General features: G+C 32.7%; 1 protein-coding gene across 4 annotated transcripts in view; it reads left to right on the top strand.

The window, feature by feature from the left end:
• Positions 1-27,957, top strand: part of PDS5A (PDS5 cohesin associated factor A) — a 128,561-nt gene that overhangs the window by 48,654 nt on the left and 51,950 nt on the right. For 2 of the 4 annotated variants that reach the window (XM_074274573.1, XM_074274576.1), the window contains exons 3-12: positions 1,127-1,330; positions 3,226-3,312; positions 4,252-4,349; positions 7,857-7,983; positions 9,713-9,793; positions 12,279-12,419; positions 19,996-20,111; positions 23,359-23,453; positions 24,163-24,308; positions 26,993-27,144. In XM_074274573.1, coding sequence (XP_074130674.1) covers positions 1,127-1,330; positions 3,226-3,312; positions 4,252-4,349; positions 7,857-7,983; positions 9,713-9,793; positions 12,279-12,419; positions 19,996-20,111; positions 23,359-23,453; positions 24,163-24,308; positions 26,993-27,144 — 1,247 coding nt within the window. Of the gene's footprint in view, positions 1-1,126; positions 1,331-2,636; positions 2,815-3,225; positions 3,313-4,251; positions 4,350-7,856; positions 7,984-9,712; positions 9,794-12,278; positions 12,420-19,995; positions 20,112-23,358; positions 23,454-24,162; positions 24,309-26,992; positions 27,145-27,957 lie in introns of those variants that run through there. The other 2 variants (XM_074274574.1, XM_074274575.1) reach the window with 2 other exon arrangements.

Here is a 27,957-nt window from a genome sequence, read left to right as displayed (position 1 = left end):
TATGTTTCATTGAATAGTCATTAGGTATTAGGAGACACTAGAAGAAAAGAAAAGTGTGTTATTGGAAATGGGAGAGTATCAAAATCAAACAACAATTTTGCTGATCTTCCCTCCTACTTTAAAATATCTTTTTTAAAAAATTATTTATTGGCACATTTGTTTAAAAATTATCCCTCCTTTTCCCATACCCAACTAACCATCTTTTCAATCAGTCTTAGCTATCTTTTTAATCAATCAACAGGTGTCAGGCCCCGAGAAACAAAGTTTGGGGGAAAGGGGAAAGAAAAGCAGTTTAGCAAAACTTAGAGTATGTCTGACAATAAAAAGAAATGCATATGAATTATTAAATTTCCATGACTGGAAGTAGCCTTTTCCACAAAGGTTGTGGAAATATAACCTTATGTCTGTAGTAGGAAGGATGTTTTATAGATTGAAGATTGCTTGCTGGCTTTTTTGCAACGATTGAACAATTAGAAATTAAAAATTAAATAAGTGTAATTATATGTGCCTTCATTAGAGGTTTTGCTTTATAATCAAATGAGTACTGCTTCTTAATGTGAAATGATATTTTTAAAAATACAAGTAATTAAGATATTAGTAACAACTATATTCAGCCTAGATTTGGCAATATAAATATTAACTTAATTATTAGTAACAACTATATTCAGCCTAGATTTGGCAACATAAGTATTAACTTAATTCTTAATTTTGCAGAATATCAGATTAAAATAGGAAGTAGGTATTTAGCTCAGAGGTTTTTCTTCAACTGCTTATGAAATAAGAGAGGAGACAAGATAATATAATTTCAGTAAATCTATTGGTAATGTTGGATTATGTAGGTTTTATGTGACATTTTGAAGACTAGTTTTATAGAAAGTATTTGATTTAGTTCTCTTCAACCAATTAAAGAAAAAATTGTGTTCAGGTTTCATTTTTTTTTTTAAAGGTAGAAACCAGGATTTAAAAAATTGATAATGTGTCTCAAACTGAATAGTAACTGTATTGAAAATTTTGCATAAAAATGGTATTGATAATTTTAAAAGAAACTTGTTGATGTTGGGTTTATATATTTTATTTAGACTTTTTTTTTTTTTTTTTTTTTTTTTTTTTTTTTTTTTTGTATCAGATGGTAGTAAAAACTTTTATGGACATGGATCAGGACTCAGAAGATGAAAAGCAGCAGTATCTTCCTCTAGCCTTGCATCTTGCATCTGAATTCTTCCTCAGGAATCCCAACAAAGATGTACGTCTTCTTGTAGCATGTTGTTTGGCTGATATTTTCCGAATCTATGCTCCAGAAGCACCATATACTTCCCATGACAAACTCAAGGTAAATTAGTTTTTTAAGAGCTCTTTTCTTTTTTTTTATTTATTTATTTTTTTTTTTATTTTAATTTGTTACTTATCCTATCCTGTGGAATTTATGAATTTCATGTTAACCATTTCATCAAATGAAAAGTACATGGCTTACATTGTCTTTATTAAGAAATGTGACTTGTTCATATTAACTGTGAAATTATAGCACTTTGGGGTGGTTCCTAAAACTGCTTATTTTATTTAATATGAACAAAATATGCCCAGTAAAAGTGTGAAGTGACTATAAAGTAATGAGACTGGCATTAACAAAACAAATTTGTAAACTCATAGGTTTGTAAATTTTGAAAACTTGGTTATTTTGATGGTGCTTTCTTAATGGTTTTTGGAATTCCTTATTTGGAATTACCTTCAGCATCTTTGTTACATTCTTTATCTCCTATAATGCCAAATCTTTGTTCTTTAAAAGGGTGGTGGGGAGGAGGGGATTTGAATTTTTTCAAACAGTCCAAGTCATCCAGAACCAAGCTGGTGAATAAGGTGGGTGATCAAGCTGGGAAATACTATTGTTCAAGAGCTGATGGAATGCATGTTGTGAGCTAGAGCTTTGTTGTGGTGAAGAAGCCAATTATTGGGTCACAGTTCATCCCTTTTGTGTTGTATAGAGTTTCTCATGCTTCAGAATTTCTGCATAATGAACCTATGTTGGACCTTGTGGGATGAATTTTGCATAAACAAAGACATCGGTGTCAAGGAAACAAATCACCTCTCTTGTGATTTTGATATGCATGCATGCTTTGGGGACTTCACATGTATACTTTTTGAGGCTTTTACAAGAAAATTTTGGCATTTTATACATCAGACTTTGATTCTTGGTTTTTCCGGCACGCTAGAAATAGCATGTTTTGTCTCGTCACAGATTCCTTCAAAATTCTCATTATTTTACCAGTATCCTTTCCCTGAAAGATGAGAACAAACGTTTGTCACTTAAAATGCATAGTGTGGTATTTCAAGAATTATTGACATTTAGGTTCTCTTTCTGAATCATCCTCAATGAGTTGTATGAATGAATCAGAACTCTTGACTGTCAACGTTTGGATCAGTCTTTTTTGGTGATTTTTGAGCATTATTTATAGTCATCTTCTTTACCTTCTTTAAATCTTAAGCCATCTAAAAACTTTTACTCCTGTCATTACTCAATCTGTTGAATGTCTCACTTGCAGATTTGTGTAACTTCACTCAAAATTTCTTATTATTTGATCTAAAATTGGTCACTCATTTTTATGCTGACGTGAAACAGCACACACTTATGTTCTTCACAGCTGCTAGCACAAGACTGACTGCTGACCTTGAAATTACTCCTGCTGCAAGTTGAAGCATGTTGCTACATGTCTCTGCTATGATCATTCCTCCTCTGCTTCCACAAGCTACAGAAGAGAATCACTCTCATTACTTTATAGTTACGTCTCGCATGTACAAGACTAAGTACTGAACATGAATGTATGTACAGGCTAAATAGGGGAAAATTCCCACACCTGGCTTAAATCTATAGAAATAGTTTCCTGCCTGGATGGAGAAACGGGCTAGTGGGTGGTATGCTAGGGGAATGTGTCTATTTGTGCTTTACATGGAAACTTTGCTGTGTGGGTTGCTTTGTTCCCCCAATCTGAGAACGCTTAAAGATGTCTGGAAATGAATAGCTGCTTTTACTTTTACAGTCCCATTTCTACAGTTTGCATTTTTTATTTTTTATTTTTTTTCATTTATCTGTCCAGTTACACAAAACCAAGCCATTTTAGATAAGGAGAAAGTTTTCTATTTATTTTATTATAGCCACAGCATTAATGATGCAAGGGAGAATAACATTATTTTGGTTTCTTTGTTGATCTATTTTATACTTTTGTTTTACAGGACATATTTTTATTCATTACAAGACAGTTAAAAGGTTTGGAAGATACTAAGAGTCCACAGTTTAATAGATATTTTTACTTATTAGAGGTAAGAACTTTATTTGAAATGGTATGCTCTTCTTATTATGTAGTAGGCCATGAGAAATAAGACCACTCTGAAGCATGAAATGGCTTTTATTTTATATAACATTCATTTTTCTCTCCCTTTTAACTATAGATCTCTTTTTTAAAATATTACTTTTCTTAACTTTATATTACCTTTCTCTGCACTCTACTCTCCAAGTTTTCCTTTGTAATGGAGAATCAAAAAGGGAGGAAAAGAGCAATTTAGCAAAACCAACTAATGTGTTAATCAGTCAGCAACCCCTACAATGTGTTGGGGCAGCCACATATACTATCCACACTCAGAGGCTACCATTTCTGCCATAAGAGAGGTTCATTTTCTCACGCTAAGCCATAATTACATCGGTGTCAATTTTGTCTTCTTGTTATTTTTCATCTACATCATTGTTGCCATTTTGTGTATTGTTTTTCCTAATTCTGCTTTTGTCACTCTGTAATGGTTCTTACAAGTCTTGCTATGCTTCTTGTAATTATTCTTACTCACCATTTTTTACAGAATAGTTACATTTCTTTATATTCACATATTATAGTTTAGTCAAATCAGTCATGTCTTACTAAACTGAACTATATTCCAATTTTTTTAAAGTTTTATTGAGAACAAAAGTTTTAAACTTCATTTTTTTATTTTTTAAACAATTTAAGCTAAAAGCTCTATGGTTCTCATCAAGCAGATTTATTTAATAATTGGAAAACTGATATTTAACCTTCCTTTAATACCACTTTTTTGTGTGTGTGTGAAATTTAACATTGGACTACAGATGAATGTTTCAAAATTCAGCTTGCATGCCTATTGTACTGCTATAGATTTTTTTAAAACTTGGATTTTTGAATTATTTTAAAGTAGGTATAATATTATTTAGTAAAGTTACTCTCTGTGTATAATTCAATAATTTTGTTGTTTTAGAATTTAGCTTGGGTTAAATCCTATAACATCTGCTTTGAATTGGAAGATTGCAATGAAATTTTTATTCAACTTTTTAGGACTCTCTTCTCAGTGATCAAGTAAGTTGTTATATATTTTATATATTACTTTTGTTTAGATTTCTTTGTGTTTTCTTGTTTTGGGGATTTTTTTTTTTTTTTAAATTTCCATGTACCATTTATAATCAAGATCTTTTAGAGCAATAAAAAAAAGTATGTTCCAGCAAAATACTTAATAGGGAGAAGAACCTCAACAGAATGGTAACCAATGGAAATAAATTTTTGGCTTAACTTGTATAGGGAATTTAATGTATTCAGTGCTCTATTAATTACTGTGGGAGCCAATAGAAATAGTTCCTTCCTGTGAAAAGATTAGTTGCATACAATTGTATTTGAACTTTTATTATATATTTTATTGTATATTTATATGTATTAATGTAGTATATTGAATATATCTATCTATCTATCTATCTATCTATATAGTGTATGATTGACATCTTGTACAGTAGATTTTCCTATGGATTGTTTGTATAAAGTTTAGATTTTTCTCAGAATTTCTATGAATTTCAGTTATAAAGAAAAAAGTATTGGGGAGAGAATGAAGGATTTTATGAAGAAAATAAAGGAATAAGTTTGACAAAACTGAGCTTAAGAATTCTTTTTACTTAAGAGTCTTGAATGAGTAAGGGAGAGCAATATTTTGAGTTTTCTAAACCAGCCAAAGAAAAAAGAATTTTTAGTTGTACCTTGCCTGTGCAACATTGGAAATTAGACAGTTTTTAATACCTCCCACCTCCCTTTTAAAATCTTTCTCCATTGTTTCTTTGGCACTCACTGTCCTCATGTAGTCCAGAATTTCTCACCTCAGTCCAAAATTACATACTACTCCTTCTCCAACTTAGCCCCCTTTTTTTTTCTTCCTCCCAAGAAGGGAGGAAGAAAATAAAATTAATTAAAATTAATTAATTCTAATTAAATTACTTCTGTAGTAAAATATTGATTTATGTGGGAAAAAGTAGGTTCACTTTAACTAGTGTACTAAGTAGTTTGACTCCCAGCTCATAGTAAAATACTAAAAATAGCTTTACAACTAAAATGGGGTGAATATTCTCTTCTTGGATAACCCCCTTGCTCCCTCCACATCCTTTCCAACACTTATCCCCCACCCATTTTATGATAGAGGCACTTCAAGTTACAGCGATTGGTAAAGTAACTGCCACTAATATCCAGAGTCATTAAATTCAGATTTTTTTTTTAATGGATATTAATACCTTCTTCGTCTTTTTTACTTGTCATTGATACTTTTGATTCTTGCGCCTTCAAAAGAAAAAGAGTGAATAAGAGATTCATAAGTGATATGAAAAATTTTAAATATAAATTTAGCTTTTCTTCAGTAGGAATTAGTATTATTACAAGTAAAAATTTATATTTTGCTACTTTTTTTTATATTTAACTACTTTTTTTTTTCCCTTTTCCAAACTTTTGACAGCAATACAAAAAGCTGAATGAAGTAATTTTTGGTCAAAATATAATGAATAGAAAGACCCCAGATAAATGTACCAATAATAATAGTAGTAGGCAGCTTTTTCTTATTTGAGGGATATGGATGGAATTGAGCAAAAATGTTGAGTTTAAAAAAATTACTAAGGTACTGCTAATTATCCTAATCCTATTTTAACAAGATTGAAGGTAGATATGTCAGCTTTTATTTCTATATTCCAGAATGTTACCATTTGGGGAAGGCAGAGAAAGAGATAGATGTTTGCTGACATCATGGCCCATTTGATTTGTGACTTTGGGAGCATTGAGAATTCCTAAACTGAGTAAATTATGAATAATTTTAGCTCAATGTTCCTTACTCTGCCTTCTCCCCTCTTGTGCAAAAATGTTCTCTAATGATTGTAAAAATAAATAGTTTAAAGGGTGTGCTTGATGGGTAAGATATCAGGTTCTTTATTCAATTTTTTTCTTCTTCTTCTTCTTCTTCTTCTTTTTTTTTTTTTTAATTGCTGAGGCAATTGGGGTTAAGTGACTTGCCCAGGGTCACACAGCTAGGAAGTATTAAGTGTCCAAGGCCAGATTTGAACGCTGGTCCTCCTGACTTCAGGGCTGGTGCTCCACTACACCGACCTAGCTGCTCCTATTCAATTTTCTTAATGCTAAAATTTGGTATCTCAACTCACTATCATTTCCTTTTTTCTGATTCTCTTGAAATCTCATGCGAAGACTTATTTTTTTCTTGGGAAAACATTTCTTGCCTCAGAAATAATTAATAAACAGAAATAAAAATGTCAGAATGTTATTGTTTATTTTGACTTTAAATCTATATGTGTCTTAAGTTAATTTCTTTTCTTTTTTTTAAACACACTTAGGGAACTTTTTTTAAAATGCAGAATTGCAAATTTCTGTAAGCAAAATAAATTTGTTAATCCAGCCTTTGGAGCTAGAAATTTTGGCTAATGAAGTTAATTTATATTACTTTTTAGCAATGTGAATACTGGAAGTGATTTATAGATATGAATTGCTATTGTTGGGGGCTGCTAGATGGGACAATATATAGAGCACCAGTTTTAGAATCAGTAGAACCTGAGTTCAAATCCACACTCAGATACATAACAAGTACTTTCTAGTTGTATGAACCTGGGTAATTCACTTAACCTCAATTGCCTTGGCATCTTCTCTCCCTCCTAAATTGTCATTATTTGTGAGAAACTTGTAAGATAGTTGAAGGGTGGAGATGAATGGCAATGAGAATAAATTAATCTTTTCTACAAAATCCCAGATCGACTTGGAGAAGTTATGTGTTGCTCCCAGTTTTATAGCTATAATTATGTGAACTGCTTTATATCACAATATTTTAGGTTAATTAAGCATGTAAGAAGTTTTTGCAGCATATGGTCACATATTGAATTGTCTGGATTAATGCAATTATTAATTAAATTATTCATTTCTATTTCAAATAATGTACTTTTGTGCAAATTTAAATCTGGATAGGTTAATTTTCTGGAAATTTTGAGTATTTCATTTATAGTAATGAAGGAATACAGTGGAAGAAATTTAAAAATTAGCTTCCCTTATCTTGCTTGCTGTTTTGACAGTATTTTCATGTCTTCACTTTTTGCCATGAAAGAGTTGAATACTCTTAGACTTCACATTTGGCTCCAGCAAAACTTAGGTTCTTTGATTGACTAGTTCATACTTTGAGGCCTAGTAGGGCAAAAAAAAAGTTTAATCCTACTTAATTAAGCTCTACTTTCAAACTTAATATAGATTGGGAAACAAATTAAATATCCTCTTTCATAAGTTACTGCTTCTTTGCAGAATAATAGTTGGTTGAGAACAGTTGAACCAGAACATTTTGGCCTTACTTAGACACACACACACACACACACACACACACACACACACACACACACACACACACACACATACACACACACACACCACCCGAGGGATTCAGTGAAAAACAGAGAATCAAAGTAACAGAGGAGGAGGGGAGTGGTGAATTGAGAATTAATAGTATAATTCTTCTAAGTTGATTTAAAATTGAAATTTAATATGATTTATTCTTTGTCTTTGTCCTTTTAGCAATAGCCACAATAAAAAGGTACAGATGCATATGTTAGACTTGATGAGTTCTATCATCATGGAAGGTGATGGAGTAACCCAAGAATTATTGGATTCTATTCTTATCAACCTCATTCCTGCACATAAGGTCAGCATATTATAAGATATTAATAATGGAATTTCCTGTCTCCAACCTTTATTTTTTTTCTACCACCCACAAAAAAGGAAAAGAAATTGTAGCATTGTTTTGTATCTACCAGTATCATAAAGCTAACTTAATACCCTCTTAATTCTGAATCAATAAGTACTGTGTTTAAATATCTTTCACATCCTACCCCCAAATCAGGAATGCTATCTATACAGTATCTCAATCCTCTCTGCAGGGAAAATATTAATTTTAACCCAGGTAAAAAAGTTGATGTTTTTTTCTTCTTAAATTCCAAGATACAAAATATAGATTTTACATTTCATGGTCCACTTAGTGCTGCCTTTTGCTAATATATTTGCTATATATTTGCTAATATATAAACATGGGAACAAGTCATGGCATAGTTCAAAAGTAGGCTCTGTTAGACTCTGTAACATGCTTCTGTTCTCTTGCATTTGACTCTACATAGTTATCCTGGGTCCCTAACATAATGAATGTTTTGTGACAGTATTCTACTCAGGGCTGCCATCCCTGCAGCAATAGTCAGGGATTTAAGATTCAGCTGGCTATCTTTCTCTCCCAACGTTTCATTTCATTTTTTTTCTTGGATTTTGTTAATTGGTAGAAAATATCTATGTTTTAATTGCTATACATCTTTCCTTAACTCTTAATATTTTTGTGTTGTGTTTAAAACCTAGTTCTTAGTTGCTTAGCTAGATTTTAAATCTAGCTTCTGATTTTTTTGAGTCAATTCCAAGTAAATGACAGGCTACCTTTATTTGAGAAAGAACAACTTTTTCATTTCATTTCCGCCAATTGGATATGTTTTCATTTGAATAGTTCAATCTCTTAAAGTAGTGACAAGTTCTGAACAGCATCTGAACATAGAGGGAGAAGGAATGCTTCTCCTGACCTTGTTCTGTGCCATGTTAAGAATCTTAGCAAATGATGGAAAGGGATCTTCTAAGAAGTCCTTTGAGATACAGATTCTTCTTTCAGGTTGTATATGGGTTGGTGGTTCTCAGTGAAATAGACTGTTAAGGCAGCATGCTAGAAAGCTGAAAGCACATTAGAGTTCATGTTATATAACCTCATTTTACAGAGGAGGGAACTGAGGACTAAACACAGTGAGTGTGACTTGCATGACAAACTCTTTTCCCTGAAACTCAACATTTTAGGAATACTGACTTAGTTGTACTCTAATAGAAGTCATGATGGCTATAAAAGAAAGAAGAAAGCTCCAGAGCTTTGGTTCAGGCTATAGGAAGGAAAGCAGCAGAATGTCTGCTCCATTTAATTCTATAAGCAAAGACAAAAGAAGCAATTAAAGTGGACTAAGAAGGGAGGAGCAATTAATCTGACAGAGCAAATGATTTGCAACTCATATTTAGTAAAAGTGAATGAAATGTTCCTTGTATAGAAAGTTTAGTAGACATGATTTGCTAGTTCAAATGATTTACCTTTCATCTCAGTAAAAAATTTATTTCATTCAAAGTCTAGATTGATGGTTTATTTTATCAGATTTCTGCGTTTAGGTTCTTTTGGCCATTTGGAAAAAAAAGAAGAGAGCAGAAAGTTAATTCATCTTTGCCCACTAATTAATATTGTGGTGGAATAGAGAAAGAATGAAATTTTCTCATGGTGATATTTACTCAAGATTTTTAGAATGTGCTTTCCATCAAATTGCATTCATTTTTTCTAATGTGAATTTTTTCATTCTTTATTTCAGAACTTAAATAAGCAAGCATTTGATCTTGCAAAAGTCTTACTGAAAAGAACAGTCCAGATCATTGAGGCATCCATTGCCAATGTATGTATCTGCTTCAACTTTTAATCTGTAATTTTTAAACTTGAATATGTAGGGTTTTATCCTTTTTGACCATCTCAAAGTTATTCTTGTACTTTGCTTTTATAGAACAGGTAGTTATTGACAAATAACTTTTAACAAAATATCTTCTTCAAAAACATTTAGATTTTAATTTATTAACAGAAATGACGAATATAAACCCATTAACTTATTAGAATTGTACAAACATTAGCATGGAACAATTTATTTCACGAGATTTCAGTTGCCTATCTTTATTGACTTGGTTTACATTGTTGTATTTATGTATTACTATTTTTACTCACCTTTCTTCATCCTGTGTTATTTTATATATTTTCTACATTTTGTGAAATTTTTAAATTTCAGATTCCTTAATATACAATAATATTTCATTATATTCACTTTAACTGTTCCCCCAGCAAATAATTTGTATCTGGTTTTTTGTTACCATGATAAGACTACTTATGAAATGTGTACTTATGAATCTTTTTGATGTCAGCTTTTTTGGTGTGAATAGTTTGGCAACTTTTTTCTGTATGATTCAAAATTATTTTTCATAATTGATGAATTTGTCGACCAATAATAATTTTTCTCATCTTAGCATGTTATCCAGATTGATAGATATGAACAACCTCAGGGTTGTTCCAATTTTTATTTCTCTGATGGCTCCTTAGAACATTTTTTAGCAGGTTATTAATAGTTGGTAATCTTAGAAAAAATCCTCTGAATATTTGTACCTTTTGATCTTATTAATTTTCATCATCCTCTATAGATGCTAGTGTTAGAATTTGATCTGAATTATGTAATTCAAGGGTTTTGCCTATTAGGTTGTATTTTTAAAAAATTTATCCATGTTGATTTGAATTGTACTAAAGCCTTCTGATTTTACATAATAGAGATGCTTATTTTGTCTTGCTATATTTTTTTGAATCACATTCATGTGCTCTGCTCTTCAGATAAAGATTGATGTTTGCTCCTTTAATAGAACAAGAAAAAATTATCTTTACTTAACATGATTGTCATTAATTTTTTTCCTTTGAATTAGGCCCTCTATAGAAAAGTTCTCCACTCTTGTATTATGTATAAAAATTTAACATTTAAGATTTTAAATCAATTCACTTTTACAAACTTCATAGTATTTGTAATAAAATTAACTGAGTTTCTTGGAGAGTGAAGGGATAACTTTTCAAAGACAAATACAGTTATATTGGATATTTGTGGTTTCTTATTTACATATCACCATCAGTCATTTAAGCTGAAAAGTTGAGGATAAAATAATATCTATAATGTTATTTCACATTTTAAGTTTACCAACAAGAATTTAAAAGAAGCCAGTTTTTTATAGGGGATTTTGAGGACTTTTACAAATTTTTTAATCATGTAGAATATTGTCCAGATATATATGTTTTCATAGTGTGGAAAAAGCTTACATTTCCTTTTAATTTTATTTTGAAGATAAAATAAGAGATAACATCCCACTTCTTTTTAGTGAATTAGAAAATGAAAAGTGCTTTGGCTATATACTTAGTATTATCTTCACTACCTTTTGCCTTTTCTAGCTACTGGATCTTTAGTATGGAATGTTGAGGAATAGTGAATCAGGAGCTACTGCTTTGAAAACCTTAAGGGCTAATGTTCCAAATCTGGATGTTTGAGATAGGAAGAGATGAGTATAAAAATCTTAACTTTCCCTTTTTTGTATTTGAATGCAAACAAATTTTTTTTTAATGTTCTTGTGTAGATAGTTACAAGGACTTAGATAAGGAAAAAAAAGCTACAGGTTTTATAATATAAATATAATTAAATTATATTTAATTTTGTAATAAGATCAACACAATGGAAGATTTCTTCTGCATTAGTAACCTTGTTTTATGGAAGTCTTCTTGGTAACAATGATTAATAGCTTTATGTAATGAGTATTGAACTTTTGATTGAAAAAAAATGTTTTTATTTGTACAAAAGTTCAAATTGTGACATCGATGCTTAATTATGTGACCTTGTGCAAATCACTCAGCCTCTGTAAGTCACTTAGCTAAAAAGTAGGGAATTCTTAAACCAACGTAATTATAGATCCTTGCTGTAATTTGTTGTATTTGAATTTTATGTAGACATTGTTGGAATTTTTTTGTTTTTTGTTTTTCTTTTGAGTCAAAATACTTGATGTTTATAGACATCGTGAAGGATTTTATTTTGATATTATATGATTCACCTACATGATTTTTTCAATTATATATTGGAAATTTGAAAACAAAACTTCAGCATTTTGTTATACAGTGGAATTGAAAATTGTTGATTATTAATAATGTTTTAAATGTCTTAGTATATGTACTGCCAAAGCAAGAGTTGCATTAAATGTTTTAATACCACCTTTCCCTATTTAATTCTCATGTCTAAAATCTATTGCTTTATTTAATAAGACAACCTTGCAAGATGTGTTGATGACCTAATTATTTTTTAACTTTCTTAACAGTTTTTCAACCAAGTTTTGGTGTTGGGAAGGTCTTCAGTAAGTGATTTATCAGAGCATGTATTTGATCTGATACAGGAACTTTTTGCCATAGATCCTCATTTATTGCTCTCTGTTATGCCACAACTTGAATTCAAACTTAAGGTAGGCTTGCATTATTTTTTTGAATCTTTTTAGTAATTAAAAAAAATGTACATCACACAGTTAAATTTTTCTTTTAAAATTATTAGCCAAGACATAAATTAAAACATATTATTTATAAAATGAGTACCAAGAAGTTATTAACTATATTCTTGATTAATGAGACATTATTCTACATATTTCAAAACAATAGCACAATCATTATCTAAATTCTATATTTAATTATATGTTTATTTGCACCTATTGGAAGAGAACAATGGAAAAAATAAGTATTAAAAATATATTGTATGATGGAAAGAAACAGCTACATCCAAAGAAGAAATACTGGGAATTGAATGTAAACTGTTAGCACTACTGTCTTTCTATCCAGGTTACTTATACCTTCGGAATCCAATTCTCAACATGCAACAAGAAAATTGGATTTACACACACATATATTGTATCTAGGTTATACTGTAACACATTTAATATGTAGAGGATTGCCTGTCATCTAGGGAAGGGAGTAGAGGGAAGGAGGAGAAAATTTGGAAAAATGAATACAAGAGATAATGTTATTTTTAAAAAAATTACTCATGCATATGTACTGTCAAAAAAATTCATAATTATAAAATTAATAAATAAAGAGTACATTGTAAATGCTTAGTAATGCCGTTTATTATGGAGTCATTTTTGATGGAAGGTAGGTTTTCAGTGAGGCTTAGTAGCATTTGGTTTTGTAGTCTATCTCCCTCTTTTCTCCAGTCTAGTGAAAAGTAATAGTATATTATAGGTAGATAATTATTATACTCTTTATAGCCTTTTCCCAACATTCTGTTTACGTGTCACTTGGGGTTCTCCCATAAAGTGAGTGAAAAACATTGTCATGTAAATACTAACAGAGAGCACTGCTAGACTAGATTGAATTATCTTTAAGCATCTTTATATATGATTAGTTCTTGGGTTGGTCTAGTCCCAAAGTGCTTTAATTTGAAGCCTATTGTTCTATATTTTCCCTGTGCATCTGCAAGCTTATCCCCAGGAACCAGAAATCGTGGTACACTGGCACCACATATGAAGCCTGTCCAGTTTGGTGGCTTTAGAAACCAGGACCAGGAGGAGGCAACCAAAGAAAGCATAGAATAGACAGTACTTTTGTTTTCAAAAGATTCAAACTCTTAAAAAGTAGAAAGGTTCTATTTTTAAAAATTCATTGTTATCTTGTGTAACACAATAGCACTTGAATTGAGCATGCATTTATTAAAGGCCAGCAAGCTCTCCCACTAAATCCTTTACGACGTACATTCCCTAGAAGTAGCCATAGAAGGAAGAGGATGTGTCCCTGAACTGTCGTCAGAGAGTGCAGTGGATAGAGGGCTAAGTCTGGAGAGAGGAAGATCTGAGTTTAAGCATGGCCTCCTTCACTCAAGCTGAGTGATCCTAGACCCATCCCTTTTTCTCAATTTCCTTATCTCTAAAATGGGGTTAATAGCTTTATTTCCCAGAGTGGTTCTGAGGATCAGTTAACTGTTTGGTCATTGTCACGAAGAACTTAGTGCAGCATCTGGCACTAAGCAGCATATATACATGTTAGGTGGTACTGGTGGTGCCGGCCGCCAACAGGCCGCACTAGCTTTCCTCACGGACTTCAAAAGGAGGTTGGCGCTTCCTTACCTTCACCTTCCATAATCTGTCTGACCGTTGTGCAGTGTCTGGCACCTATTTGGTTTTCCACTTTGGACATGGTTGTAGATGGAGTCTTGTTCATGAGCCCCTTGCTATCGACCCTAGTGTGAATGGCTCAACCAAGGCTGCTTCACCCAAAGGGGAGCCAACATCACCATCTAACTCTAGTCTCTCATTTTAAAGTATTTCCTAGGTTAATAGCTGGGCAGTGAGGCAGAATTGCTTTTTAATTTTAATTTTCCAGATGAGACAGGAATGAGCACTTGTCTGGTGTCCACTGTGTCCCAGTAGCTGCTCAGAGTCCTAATAGCTGCTCAGAGTGCTGCTCATTTCTGATCCTCATAACTCTAGATGGACAGTCCTATTATTTTTAGAGTTGAGGGAACTGAGGTAAATAGAAGTTAAATGACTTTTCCAGGATCACCCAGCCAGTAAATTTCTGAGTCTAGATTTGAAGTTGGGTCTTCCTGGTTCAGTGCTCTATGCATTATGGCACCTTCTAACTGCACCTTGGAACAAGAGGAGACAAACATGCAGCTAATGAGTTTCCTAACTTTTGTCATTTTGGGAATACAGATTGAATTGTGATCAAGAGAGGTAGATAGTGTATTTGTTTGTGTCAGACTTTTTATCAGCAATTTGGTGACAAGATCTCTCACCCCCCAAATGTATCTTCCTCATTCTGATTTTTAAACTTTTTCTTTAATTGAGATCGTCTCTCCTTAATTTTATTAAATTCTATCCTTTTTCTGGTTACATATTCTCATCCCTCAAAAAAAAAAAAAAAAGCTTTTTTAAAGATTAATCTAAACTTTTCCTTGATTTAGAGTGCTTTTCAATTTTCTCATAGGGAAAATTTTTTGGTTAAAAAGGCCTTGCATCATATCTTTTAGTCTTCCATTTTTATACCACTATACTGTTTTGTGCATAAGGACTTGATTTTCTAGGCCATTCTATTGGTTTTGTTTTTGCTGACACAATTGGGGTTAAGTGACTTGCCCAGGGTCACACAGCTAGGAAGTGTTAAGTGTCTAAGGTCAGATATGAACTCAGGTCCTCCTGAATTCAGGGTTGGTGTTCTATCCACTGCCCCACCTAATTGCCCCTATTGATTTATTTTTTTTAAAAAAAACCCAGGTAGTTTTGATAATTACTACTTTGTGACAATAATTTGAAATTAATTTTAATATTTAAAAATAAGAAGATTTTAACAAAATGGGCATCAAATTTTTTATCATATTGCCTAAAAATAGCCAAAAAACATAACCCTCACTGCCACAGGGTTATTTTTGTTTGATAATAAGTCATAGTTTCACACTTTCCACATTCAGTTATATGACTCCTCTTGAAGTCACAATCCACAGTTTAATCAGTTTTGCTTTAAAGGATAAAGATGGTAAACATTACAAGAAATAATTAGAAAACATTATGTTTTGTTTTGCCTTTTTTTTTTTTTTTTTTAATGACATTCAACCCGAATAGCTTCATAATTGGAGAAAAAGTCTTTGGCAAAGTATTGCTGAAGAAAAGAACTTTTTAAAAAAACATATCCCAAATTAAAAACAAGCTTTGTTGTAAAGCACATGTAAAGTGCATACTCTCCCCTCAAAGTACAGGGCTACCCATTTCCCACCCTACTATTTCATAGTTAGTATTGGAAATAAGAAACCCCCCTCCAAAAAAAAAAAAAAAAAAAAGACAAAGGGTATGACCCAGAAGCATCTGGATAGTTTCACAGATAGAGTGCTAGGCCACTAGTCAGTAAAATCTCAGTTCAATTTAGCTGTCTGAACTTGTGCAAATCTTTAATTGCTATCAGTTTCTTCAACTGGTACTAATGGCACCAACTTTATAGGATGTTACGAAGCTCAAATGAGATAATAAAAAGGATAAAAGTGAAGCACTTAATAAATGTTTTTCTTCCTTTCTTTCCCTTTCCTTTTTTATGGATAATATGGTAATTTATTTATTTAGTTAGAATGTCCTAGGAAAAATAATGGTTCTACTAAAATTTAATCTATTGATTTGATTTTTATAGCAATCTAACTACCAAAAGGATACTTTAGAGTTTGATAACATAGCAACAAAATTCTTTGGAAAACCAAAAGCTAGAATGAATGTTAAGGAAAAATGAAAAAAGGATAGGAATGATGGGAGAATCAACTTCCCAGATATGAAAACCATTGGATTTTGGTGTAAAAATAGAGACACATACAAATGGAACAAGATACAGGCTGGACTGAAAAAGGAGATTTGTGTGTTTAGATGGTGCACCTAGATCAGAGCCCTCTAAGCTGAATGGAAGAGGTTCAGAAGCAAGCTAGAAAAGTATGACATAGACCCTCAGTAGCAGAAACAGGTCCCATTTCCAGCACCTAACCCAGTCGGTAGAAGAATAATTAGGACAGGAATCCCAGATGGAAGGAAAGAGAGCCTACAGTTCTATAACTCGTCTCAGCAGAACTTTCCACTAGGCTCATACTGGTCTGGCTGGGTCTCACATTGCTGAGACTGAAACCCAGGTAGATATATCACTTGAAGGTCAGAGCAGAGATCATTGCTTACACCACTTTGATAGCATTAAAGTTTGCAGGTCTCTAATCTGAGCTGTCCCTGTGAGCCTAGAATAACAAAAGGTAAATTATCCCAAGAAGTAGGGCAGCAAGGTGGTACAATGGATAGAGTGCCTGGAATTAGGACCTGATTATACTTATTAGCTCTGTGACCCTGGGCAAATCACTTCATCCTATTTGCCTCAGTTTTCTCATCTGTATAATGAGCTGGAAAAGGAAATGGCAAAATTACTCCAATAACTTTGCCAAGTGAACTCCAAAATGAAGAATTGGACATGACTGGTAATAATTAAATAATAAATATCCTGAGAAAGAAGCAACAGTGCTCCAGAAGCCATCTCTAACAGTAAGATTAAAATTAGGCAGTCACTTGAAAGAATGAGCATACAAAAACAACCACATCATAATGCTCAAAATATTAAGTGCCCAAGTAAGAGAATGATTCCAATACATTTACAAGCAAAAACTTGGAAAAAAACATAGTTTGAGCACAGACTCATCTAGAATTTCTGGAATAGATGACACAAGAGGTTTTTAATGAAAAAATTTTAAATGATTTTATAAATGAAAGCACCTGAGGAAAAAATTGGAAAGAAATAAAGAGTTACACTATTTAGAATTGATATAGGAAGTTAACAACTTGGCATAAGGCATTAAAGCATAAAGTTCAAGCAATAATTTATGAAAACCATCACAGACCAATTAAAGTTAAAATGCAAGAATTCATTTACTCTGTAAACATCATAAAGAGGCTAGATTTGAAGAAATTTTAAAGAAAATTTAAAAGAAAATGTCCAAATCTCTTAGCAGAGTGGAACTAGAAAGAATCCACCAGTCACTTCCTGAAAGAAAAACCAAAATCCAAGATCAGAGAAGAAATACTTTTGTTTATTCTTTTTGTTTTGATTAGAAATTTGTCTAGATGCTTATTGTTTATGATATTTGTAAATGATAAAAGTTATTTGCCTATTCATCTTTCTTTATTGGTTAGGTTTAGGGTTGGAAGGGATCTTACAGGGTATATCAAGGCAGAAACATAGGACCCTAGGACTCAGGTCTTTGACTCCATAGGCATTTGTCTCTCAGTCTCCTCTGCTGCCCTGCCTGTTTCTCCACTGCAATGGTGCACAAAGCACTTAGCCCAGAAGTAGGAAGAGCTGAGTTCAGATTTAGCCTTAGACCTTGACTATAGTTTTGTGTTCCTGGTCAAGTCATTTTCTTCATTTCCTTACCTGTAACGGGGGTAACAGCCCCTATCTCCCAGAGTTGTGATTATGATAAATTCCTGAGGACAGGGCCTTGGATGTAAATTTTATATAAATGCTAGCTTTTATCATTACCTTCAAAATGGGCCTAATTCTGTGTTACTTACTATGCTTCAACATGAAAATACTTGGGTTTTGTTCTTGCTTCAGCTTCTTTCTGTCATCCTTTCATTTCACTGAAACTGTTCTTATCAAAAATTGGTAATTGCGTGTTGTCATTACTAACTTAGATGGCCTCTACTTCGTATTTGCATCCTGTGAGGGTGCTGCTCACTCTCGAGTACCTTCCGTCTCTCACTGTTTTCAGTCTCCTTTGTTGGTGATCATCATGCTTCACCCTCTAATCCTGATTACTCCTCACATGTCCGTCCTGGACCTTCATCTTTATCTCCACCCTCTCATTTGGTGATCTCTGGTTCGGGCCTTCTCGGTACTTCAGTATCATATTTCTGATGACCTTGTAGACATCTCACCATGCATGTTCTTTCAACATCTAAGTCAGGTCCTACCCATGATTTTTTGCTCTAGTCTCTCTGTTGAAGATACCACCATCTCTCCCTCTTCTCTCTTAGTCTTATTCCCTTGGACTTAGGACCTTTGCTTCCACAGAGAACTCGAAGTGCAATTATCTTATTATATAAATTGTCTGGGAAGGCAAAGTGCTTGCTGTTCCAGTTAAGGAAAACCTGGTTATTAATCTGATGCTGATACTCTCCACCCTGTACCTTAACCCTGAGCATTTGCAGGCACCTCTCTTTAAGACCAGGAGTTCCATGGTTCTGCCAGTTTGTTCCCTGCTGTTTCCCCTTCTCCCACATAGAGTAATACAAGAGTATAATAGTCTTCCTTCAACTGAATTTTTTCCCCTTTAACTACATTAAGGATTTTGCATTGTGAATGGGAGATCCTTTACTATACTCTCTGTTGCCAAAATTAATTTTCCTGGATCATTTATCCTTTATCATAATGGATTCAGGAGACAGTTAATTTATAAATAACATGTATACAGATTAGAACTTAATGTGTGTTGGATTCTCTGTCAAAGAACAGGAAGTCTTGAGTAATATTTGACATGAACATAATTAGGGTTTCATGAAGTATTAAAGTTGCAAGGACATAATATAGTCATGATTCAGCTACAACATTTTGCCAACAGAATTCTCACAGTATTATCAGAGTAACAGGATTATAAAAGCTGGTTATAAAGCAATAGATGACTTATTGATAGCCTACATGCTTCATCAATATCTACACAATAGCAAGAAACAATACTCAAAGACATCTTATAGTAGGATATAGACAAGAAACAGCATTCAGAGACATGGCTGAATATATAGACATTGTTGGCAGTAGGAAATATAGTCATAAATGCAGTGAAGTATCAAATAAAAGTCACTTTCAGTTTTCTCTTATATCTTCACAAAGGTTGTTCTTAAGTGATAGAATTGACCAATGTTGAGATTCTTTTGTTGCCTTGTTTTCTGATGAAATTAGTGGTACAGAGGAGGCTGGATCTGTGGTCTCTTGATATAGGGAACTCTCTGGGGAGGAAATTATGCAAATTCAGGTCTGCATCCTCTGTATTACATTGACAGACTAAGCAACTTGGCTTTGCCTTTGGGGGGAGGTGAGGAGTTGAATCCAAATAATGACTGGTATTCTTTTCCGTTGAGTTTCATTACCTCTTTGGGGCTTTAAATATTCAGGGAAACAGATTTTTCTCCCTTTCTTCCCACACTTCTAAAGGCAATAGGAAGAAGATGATAAAAGACTGAATAATTTCCAAGGAGAAAAAATTAGTCCTTCTAGAGACAGAAATGTAATCAAAGATTTAAGGATCCTAGAGCCAAAAAGGGAGCCTTAATTTTATCTATGTGAAGAGCAGGAACAAGTATTGAAGTAGCCAGGTTTAGGTGATCTATTGACTTGTAGTCTAATGTTCTCTTCCCTATGCCAATAGTAGAAGAAAACACAAAGTATTAAAATAAATTTTGTGCTTTCCATACATGTGAATGGTTTTCACCTTGTGATTTCCTATTATTTGGTGAGTTACATAATTAATTCTTTTTCCCTGTTTAGAGCAATGATGGAGAAGAGCGTTTAGCTGTGGTTCGATTGCTAGCTAAATTGTTTGGTTCTAAAGATTCTGATTTGGCAACACAGAATCGACCTCTTTGGCAATGTTTTCTTGGAAGGTAAGAGAAGATTTTCCTGAATTCTGATTTTCTTATTTTGAAGGATGCCTAATTAACCCTCAGATAGCGTTAGCTTTATAAAGTGTCATTAGTCAGCAGTATTTGAGGATGTTCACAGTCCTTTGAATTTTGAACCAGCTCCTTTGAAACTCAATCTATAATGGTTATTGTTTAAAATAATTTATCTAGGATACACCAGTATAGCATCTTCATGTATCATTGGTTGTATCTGGAAACACTTTTAGATCTATTGGTATGACTGAATATGCCCCATAGAGCAGTGAGTGGATCAGCTGGAAAGTGCACTAGCCCTGGAATCAGGAGGAATCTGAATTAGGATCCAGCCTTAAACACTTGACATGTACTTGCTGTGTGACCCTGGGCAAGACACTTAACCTGGATTGCCTTGCCAAAAACAAAAAAGAACGCCTCCTTTCCCATACTGTCATGGGCTTCCATTTCCTACTTTGCAAAAATGAAGGCTGGGACTAAGAGGCCTTTCATTATCTTTCTGGCTCCAGAAGCCTGTCATTTGTGATCCTATGACTAGACTTTTTCAGCATAATCAGACTTTCATGTCCTATGATTATTGATTTTTTTTTTTAAAGATGATTTTAGTATCATCTTAATAGGGTTCTTTTTCACTTTGTATTTTCATGAAGCTAGGAAATTAAATGATGTCATATCTTCAACAAGTGCTTCCTTAGCTTCAGAACTTTATGGAAAAATAAATACTTTTTGTCATTTTTAATCTTGAATAGTTATTTTTTCACCGTATTTTGTGTTATCTGTATTTAGGTTAAGTTAGGCTGGTAACATATTCACGAATAATCTCGCCCCAGTTACTTCTATTCAGATAGCCAAAGAAAGATGACCCAAAGTCATCAACTAGGTCTTTTGTAAATCCTGAATAAGCCTATATGTCTTTATCTCACAGTCTTCTTTACCTGCCAATATCTGTCTTCAGTTGAGCAAAAGTAAGGTCATTTGTGTTGAACTGCATTGTTTTAATTTCAGTGTACTTAGATCAATTGTACCACATTTTATGTAACATTGCTTAATCACATGAATGATTTTTTATGTTGGATTCCTAAATCCCTTATTGTTTTAATTAAATTAGTATTTGCCAACTCATTAGGTCTCTCAATAAATTAAAATAGTGACAATTTCCTTGGTGCCAAAAATACTAATTATATATCTGTGCCCAGGTAAATTTCTATCATATTTCTTTCACAAATGAAATATACTTGCACATGAAAATGTCTACGATTACAAGCATTATAATTTATAAGTTTTAATTTGTCGTTTAAAAAAAAAAAAACTTAGCATGCCATAAAGGAATAGAAATTGTTTGGTAATGATTTAAAATTAAGAATAGAATTACATTTAGCCAATCAATCCTTCCACAAATGTTTATTAAGGGCTTACTGTGCTAAACCCTGAGGATACAAATGAGCAGAGCCCATGCCTTGATCTCAAGGAGTTCACATTCTAATAGGAAAGACAATACATAAAAATGATATGTGAACAAGATATCTTGTATGGCATCAGTAAGAAGGGAGGCCAGGAAGGGTAAATTTTTTGAGGGATGTGGGATTTTTACTGAGATTTTAAGGAGGGACAAGAGCACTCTAAACATGATGGCCAGTCAATGAAAATATAAGGACTTGAAAGATAAAGTGGTTTAGGTAAGGACTGGCAAGCAAGACCGTGTCCCAAATGGAAGACATGGGAAGGAATTGAATGTCACAAGATTGGAAAAGTAAGAGCTGTCTCAGTTATCGAGGTTTTTAAAACCCCAATAGAGGATTCTATATTAAATTTTAGAAGTAGTGTAGGCAGCTATTTAATCAGGAGTGGCATGGTCTAGTCCAGCACTTAAGGAAGATCACTTTACCAGCAACTGGAGACTCAGCTGAAGTGGAGAAAGACTTTAAGGCAGGAAGTTCAAACAGAAGTCTTTGCAATATAGTTCAAGGGTAAGGTCAGTATAAATTTTTTTTTTTTTTTTTTTTTTAAATACTAAGTGCAACTATTGAACATAGCCATTTAAAGAAGTTAAATACAAATAAGTCTTGGTATTTAGAACTAATATTCTAAAAGAGCAAAACCTGTTTCTATATCTCTTATGTATCTCTAGTTATCTTTGTATCACACTATGTGGGGTTTATTTATCTTAATGTACATTTACATTTTGCAAACATTTTGTCTTTTCCATTGCTCCCCTTTTGTAAAGAAAAAAAAAAAAGGCCTCAGAATAAATACATGTAGTTTTGCAATGCAAATTACTTCATTAGCCATGCCCAGCAGTACATGTTCCATTATGATTTTTAAATCTCACCTTTTTGGTAGGAGTTGGATAGCATAATTCATTATTAATCCTCTAGACTTGGGGTTTATCACTGCACTTATCAAGTGTTAATTTTTAAAAGAGGCTTTCATGAAACATGATATGGAAGAAAATTTATAATGTCATTTTAAATTTTATCCAGGGTTATTTCTTTAAGAAATTTCAAAACTTTTGCAATCTAGTATTATTTGTTATTTTTTAAAGTTACTAAGTCATATCTTTTACTTTTTTTAAATTTTAATTTAATTTTGTTGTTGTTGTTGTTTTAGCAAGGCAGTTGGGGTTAAGTGACTTGGCCAGAGTCATACAGCTAGTAAGTGTTAAGTGTCTGAGGTCGGATTTGAACTCAGGTCCTCCTGACTCCAAGACTGGTGTTCTATCCACTGCAGCGCCATCTAGCTGCCGTTGTCATATCTTTTAAAAGACTTCTAAGGAGTAAAGTAAGCAGAACCAGCTGGTTAATTACCCAAAAATCAGTAATGTAAATGGGGGAAAGAAAACAAAATATTGAAAGGTAGCTTAACTCTGACTTACTTAATGAGAAGATAATAAAATATGCTTCCTTGCAGTGGAGAACTGAGCATCTACTGATATCATGTAACAAATGTAATCACTATGTTAATTTCTGCTAGACTGTTCCCTGTTTAAAAGGGTAGGATCAGTCGAGGGGTATATCAGAAGATTGTTGTAGTATAAAAACATAATGCATTGATTTTTTTTTTTTTAACTTTTAAAAAATAATTTATTGCTAGCTAGCTTTTTATTTAAACAATTTTATATCATAGTAATCAACAAGCTTTCTAGACATTTAGTAGTTTCTGAAACATTTTGTATATTTTACTTTTGGGGGGGGAAATATGTACTCAGAATTAATCTTTAACAATTTCCTTCTTGTAGATTTAATGACATTCATGTTCCAGTGAGGTTAGAAAGTGTGAAATTTGCCAGTCATTGTTTAATGAATCACCCAGACTTAGCAAAGGACCTTACAGGTAAGATAGAGGATTTAAAATAAAGAACACTGGGGTAATTCAAGTAAATTTATGTAAGGGTTTTAATTTGCTAATTTATGGATAATCTTAATCAGCTTTCAGATAGCTATTGAATGTTACATATGCCTAACTTTATACAAATAAAATTCTAACAGATATTTTTGATTAAATGATTTAAATATAATTCTAATAATTTTTTTAGTACCTTTGAAAAGAATTGTATATTTTTAAAATTTACAGACATTGAAGTATTTTAATGTTAGCTAATCTGTAATAAGGATATGGATTATTTTAAGAGATTAAACTTTTAATTGATAGCTTGATTTTCAGGTTAAGAGAAATTCTGTGTTTAATGAAATTCTGTGTTGTGACATTTATCATTAAAGAAAGTATCTATGTTGAGACTCTGGATCTCTTAGAATCAGCAGGAGTCAGGAGAAGCAAACTTCTTTCTCAAATCAGGGGATTAGATCTAGCAATCTCCACACCTCCTTCCTCTCTCTCCACTGCCAAGAGAATGAATCCACTGATCTCACTTCCCCATCTTTGTCCACACCCACCTGTTGAGCTAGCACAGAATAGTTAATGGTAATAGAGAATTGTCCAATTGGTAATCAGCCTCAAGTGCCAGGTTACCTTGCATCTGCTCAGTTCTAGCCCTCTACATATCTACTTTCTTGATTAATGATTTTTCCTTCTCTTGTAACAGAATACTTGAAGGTTAGGTCTCATGATCCAGAAGAAGCTATTCGCCATGACGTCATTGTTACCATAATAACAGCTGGCAAAAGAGACCTTTCTTTAGTCAATGATCAATTACTTGGCTTTGTGAGAGAGAGAACATTGGACAAACGGGTATAGTTTTTAAGAAATTTTAATCTTTTGTGTTTTGTTATATGTATGAATCTTAAACAATGTGGATCACAAAAGGTATTTTTCATGATTCTTAAAATTATTTAATACTTTTTATAATTAATAAATTTGAATTTTAAGATGTCTGTAAGAATGTATTTCCTCTGAATCTACTTTTGATTTCTACTACATAATGGATAGAGAGGTATTATGAAGATTTCATTTGGTTTCCTCTCTCTAGCTAAATCAGTGAATTATGCTTTTTTCTTTACCCATCTACCATTTGATGAAATTGCAGAATAATGATGAAGACTCTGGATTTCTTTTATGAAGAAAATTTTCAATGTGCAGTGTCCTATTTAGTTGCTAAGTTCTTATTTCAGTGAAGGAAGGAACATTGTACATTCTTAAATCTCATGAAGCAGCTTATATTTATACATTACTAAGTTAAGTTGAGAAACAATAGGCTTAGATACTTTCTGTTGTGCCAGGAAAGTTATTGCACTATATATGGCACACTGAGTTGGAGGTATGATTATATTATACAGGGAACATTGGTGACAACACCTAGAAAATAATGGAGTTAGCTAAGTAAATCAAGAGAGCATAAATAACTAGTTTATTAATTTTAAACTAATAAATTGCAGTTAGTGACTTTGGTGTGACTTAGGTGGGTCTTCAAGGACCAAAATGGTAAATACACTTTAAAAGTACAAAAGTGTATTTTTTAATCTCAAGAATATAACAAGTCTTTGGATTATAACTTTTAAATGCATATGCGGTAAAATACTATGTAAAATTGATACTATTTAACTTATCTAGTTATTAGATGGATGGATAGATAGATAGATAGATAGATAGATAGATAGATAGATAGATAGATAGATAGATAGATAATGTAGGTAGGTAGGTAGGTAGGTAGGTAGGTAGGTAGGTAGGTAGGTAGGTAGGTAGGTAGGTAGGTAGGTAGGTAGATGATACTTACAACAAAAATCACCCTTCCTTGCCTCCGTTCCTCAGCTATAAAATAGCTAGAGAATGAAATGGCTAATCAATAACTTCCATATTTTTGCCAAGAAAACCCTAGAAGGGGATCACAGAGAACCAGATGTGACTGGAATGATTGAACTATCGCACAAGAACTTTTATAATTGCATGTCCTTGATTATAAATAAGTTGACACTTCATCTAGTAGATAGTTGGTACTTGTTTATGAGTGGATCTTTGTTTGATCTATACTTGTTATTGATCTCAGTTCCTTCCTCTAGAGAAGTTGGTAGAGAACTGACCTCAGAAGAGCCTTAGCTTGAGCTTCTTCATTTATAAAATAGAAATAAAAATACTATCCATCTCAAAAAGTTCCTACCAGAATCATATGAGATGTGTGTAAAATGATTTGTAAACATTAAAACACTGTAATTGTCATCTGTTATGTAAGCTGAACTACATGATCAGCAAGCTTTTATTAAACACTTAACTGCATGCAAGAAAATATAGTAAGTGCTAGAGATTGAAAGACAAAAGTAACTTGTTCCTGCCTCTAAGGAGATTTTACCCTATTTGAATACACATATACATATAGATAAATAGGCAAAACAAACTTAGGTACTTTAAAAGAATAAAGAAAATTTTTTGTTTGGGAAAAGGGGGAGTCATTAATAACTAATGGGATCAGGAAAGACTTTATATAGGTACTAAAACGTTAATTACTTCTAACTTTTATGCTCTTATATGTAGTAGTTAATTTTGATCATTTTAGGACTAAAGTGACTTGCCATAAAAAAATTTTTAAAAAATTTTTTTCAAAAGAATGTAGGAAAGGGTTAAGACACTTCAGAGTAGTGGCACTTTCTTTTATAGAGTAAACAAATTTGATCATAACCCTCTTGATATTTGTCACAGTGTCTTAATACTTGGGACAAAATTTTTATTGAGTTCTTGTTATATGAAATTGAAAATGCAGTTGAAAATGAGTTGCTGACTCCTTCCTCAACAACTTCATAGTTATAGAAAGGTATGATATGTTTAACTCAGCATAATATGATAAATTAGTCCCTATAAAGTGACACAGCAAATTTGAAAGGGAATGTTGTTTCTTTTTTTCCTATGGAATTGAAAGATTGGCAAATTCTCTGTAATTTGGTAATACTAAGGTAGATAATAAAGTAATGTAATGATATTTATCCCAATAGCATGATCTGACTACAAAGATTCTTAAGTTGTTTGTTGGGTTTTTCCCCAAGAATTATTAAAGAGTCAGTTATAAAGTCATTAGTTATGCCATTGATTTAGATACTAATTAATCATCAGGTAGAAAGCCTACTTTGTAGAAGATATATATATATATATATATATATATATATATATATATATATATATATATATATATATATATATATATATATATATATATCAGTAATCAGTAAGTTTTGTATAGTATAGTTAGCCTTTAGTGTGATACTGTTTACAGTGACCCTAACACATGTTAATGAGTTTCCATGGTGTTTCTCAAAAGGTCAGTGGGAAAATATATGCTTCTTTGGGCTGCTGGAAGTTTTGAGTTCCTGGGAATGGTATCTATACATACTATCTATTTCTATTGCCACCTTAAATTGAGTAGTTACCCCTCTTGCCAGTATGCTTTGGAATAGTAAATTAAAACTTACCTAGGAAAATATTTTTTTCAGTGGAGAGTTCGAAAAGAAGCTATGATGGGCCTTGCCCAACTTTATAAGAAATATTGTCTTCATGCAGAAGCTGGAAGGGAAGCTGCTGAGAAAGTGAGCTGGATAAAGGATAAACTTTTGCACATATATTATCAAAATAGCATTGATGACAAGTGAGTTTACTGTTCTCCCATAATATTGGTATATAAAAGTATTTTCATCATTAAAATGCTAAGCCAGCATCAGTTGATTTATTTAAAACATAATAATGGGTAATTTTCAGATTTAGAATTTGTTTAGTCGTGATACTTTTTAAAAGTGTTTCTTCACATAAATACTTTGAGTTTAGGTAAAATTATATTACAATACTTTCTCCGCAAATAAATATGGCCTTAGAAGAGATAATCACTGCATTCTTCATTTTCCAAATGTCAATCTTTCTTCTGCTGTGGAAGACTTGTCTGTCTTTCTCTTTCTTCCCCTCCTTCCCTTTTCCTTCTTTTCCTCCCTTTCCTCCATGACTGCCCCCCCTCCATTTTTCTCTGTTCCTCTCCCTCACTTGCCCATGGAAGCTTTGACCCATCCTGTTTCTAACCTGGGCCACTGTGCATTTCAAAGCCTAATCAACCTGGTGGACTTCTATTCCTGAGAGCTGATCATTATGGGTGCCGGGTTGATCCACTTTAATCCTACTGTAACTCATGTGATCCACCAAACTCAGTCTCCCTAATAGCAAGGAACATAGGCATGTACTAACCATCCCTGACAAAGCTATCTATCATTTTAATAATTACATTAGCTGGTTAGGTTAACTCGGAAATTTCTTTTGTTTTTCTGTTACAGAAATCTAAAATGGCCTACACTGAGATAGTTGTGTTTTCTGGTTTCATTAATTAGAATATAGAATAAGCTGAAATGGTTTAAATGGTATTGGTATAATGTTAAAGACAAGCTCGTTGTATTTTAGAGAATCACAGAGATATAAT

Source organism: Sminthopsis crassicaudata, chromosome 6 (genome assembly GCF_048593235.1).
Source record: "Sminthopsis crassicaudata isolate SCR6 chromosome 6, ASM4859323v1, whole genome shotgun sequence".
NCBI lineage: Eukaryota > Metazoa > Chordata > Mammalia > Dasyuromorphia > Dasyuridae > Sminthopsis > Sminthopsis crassicaudata.
The sequence above is the reverse complement of the archived record's forward strand: the minus strand, read 5'-3'. Positions and strand labels throughout refer to the sequence as shown.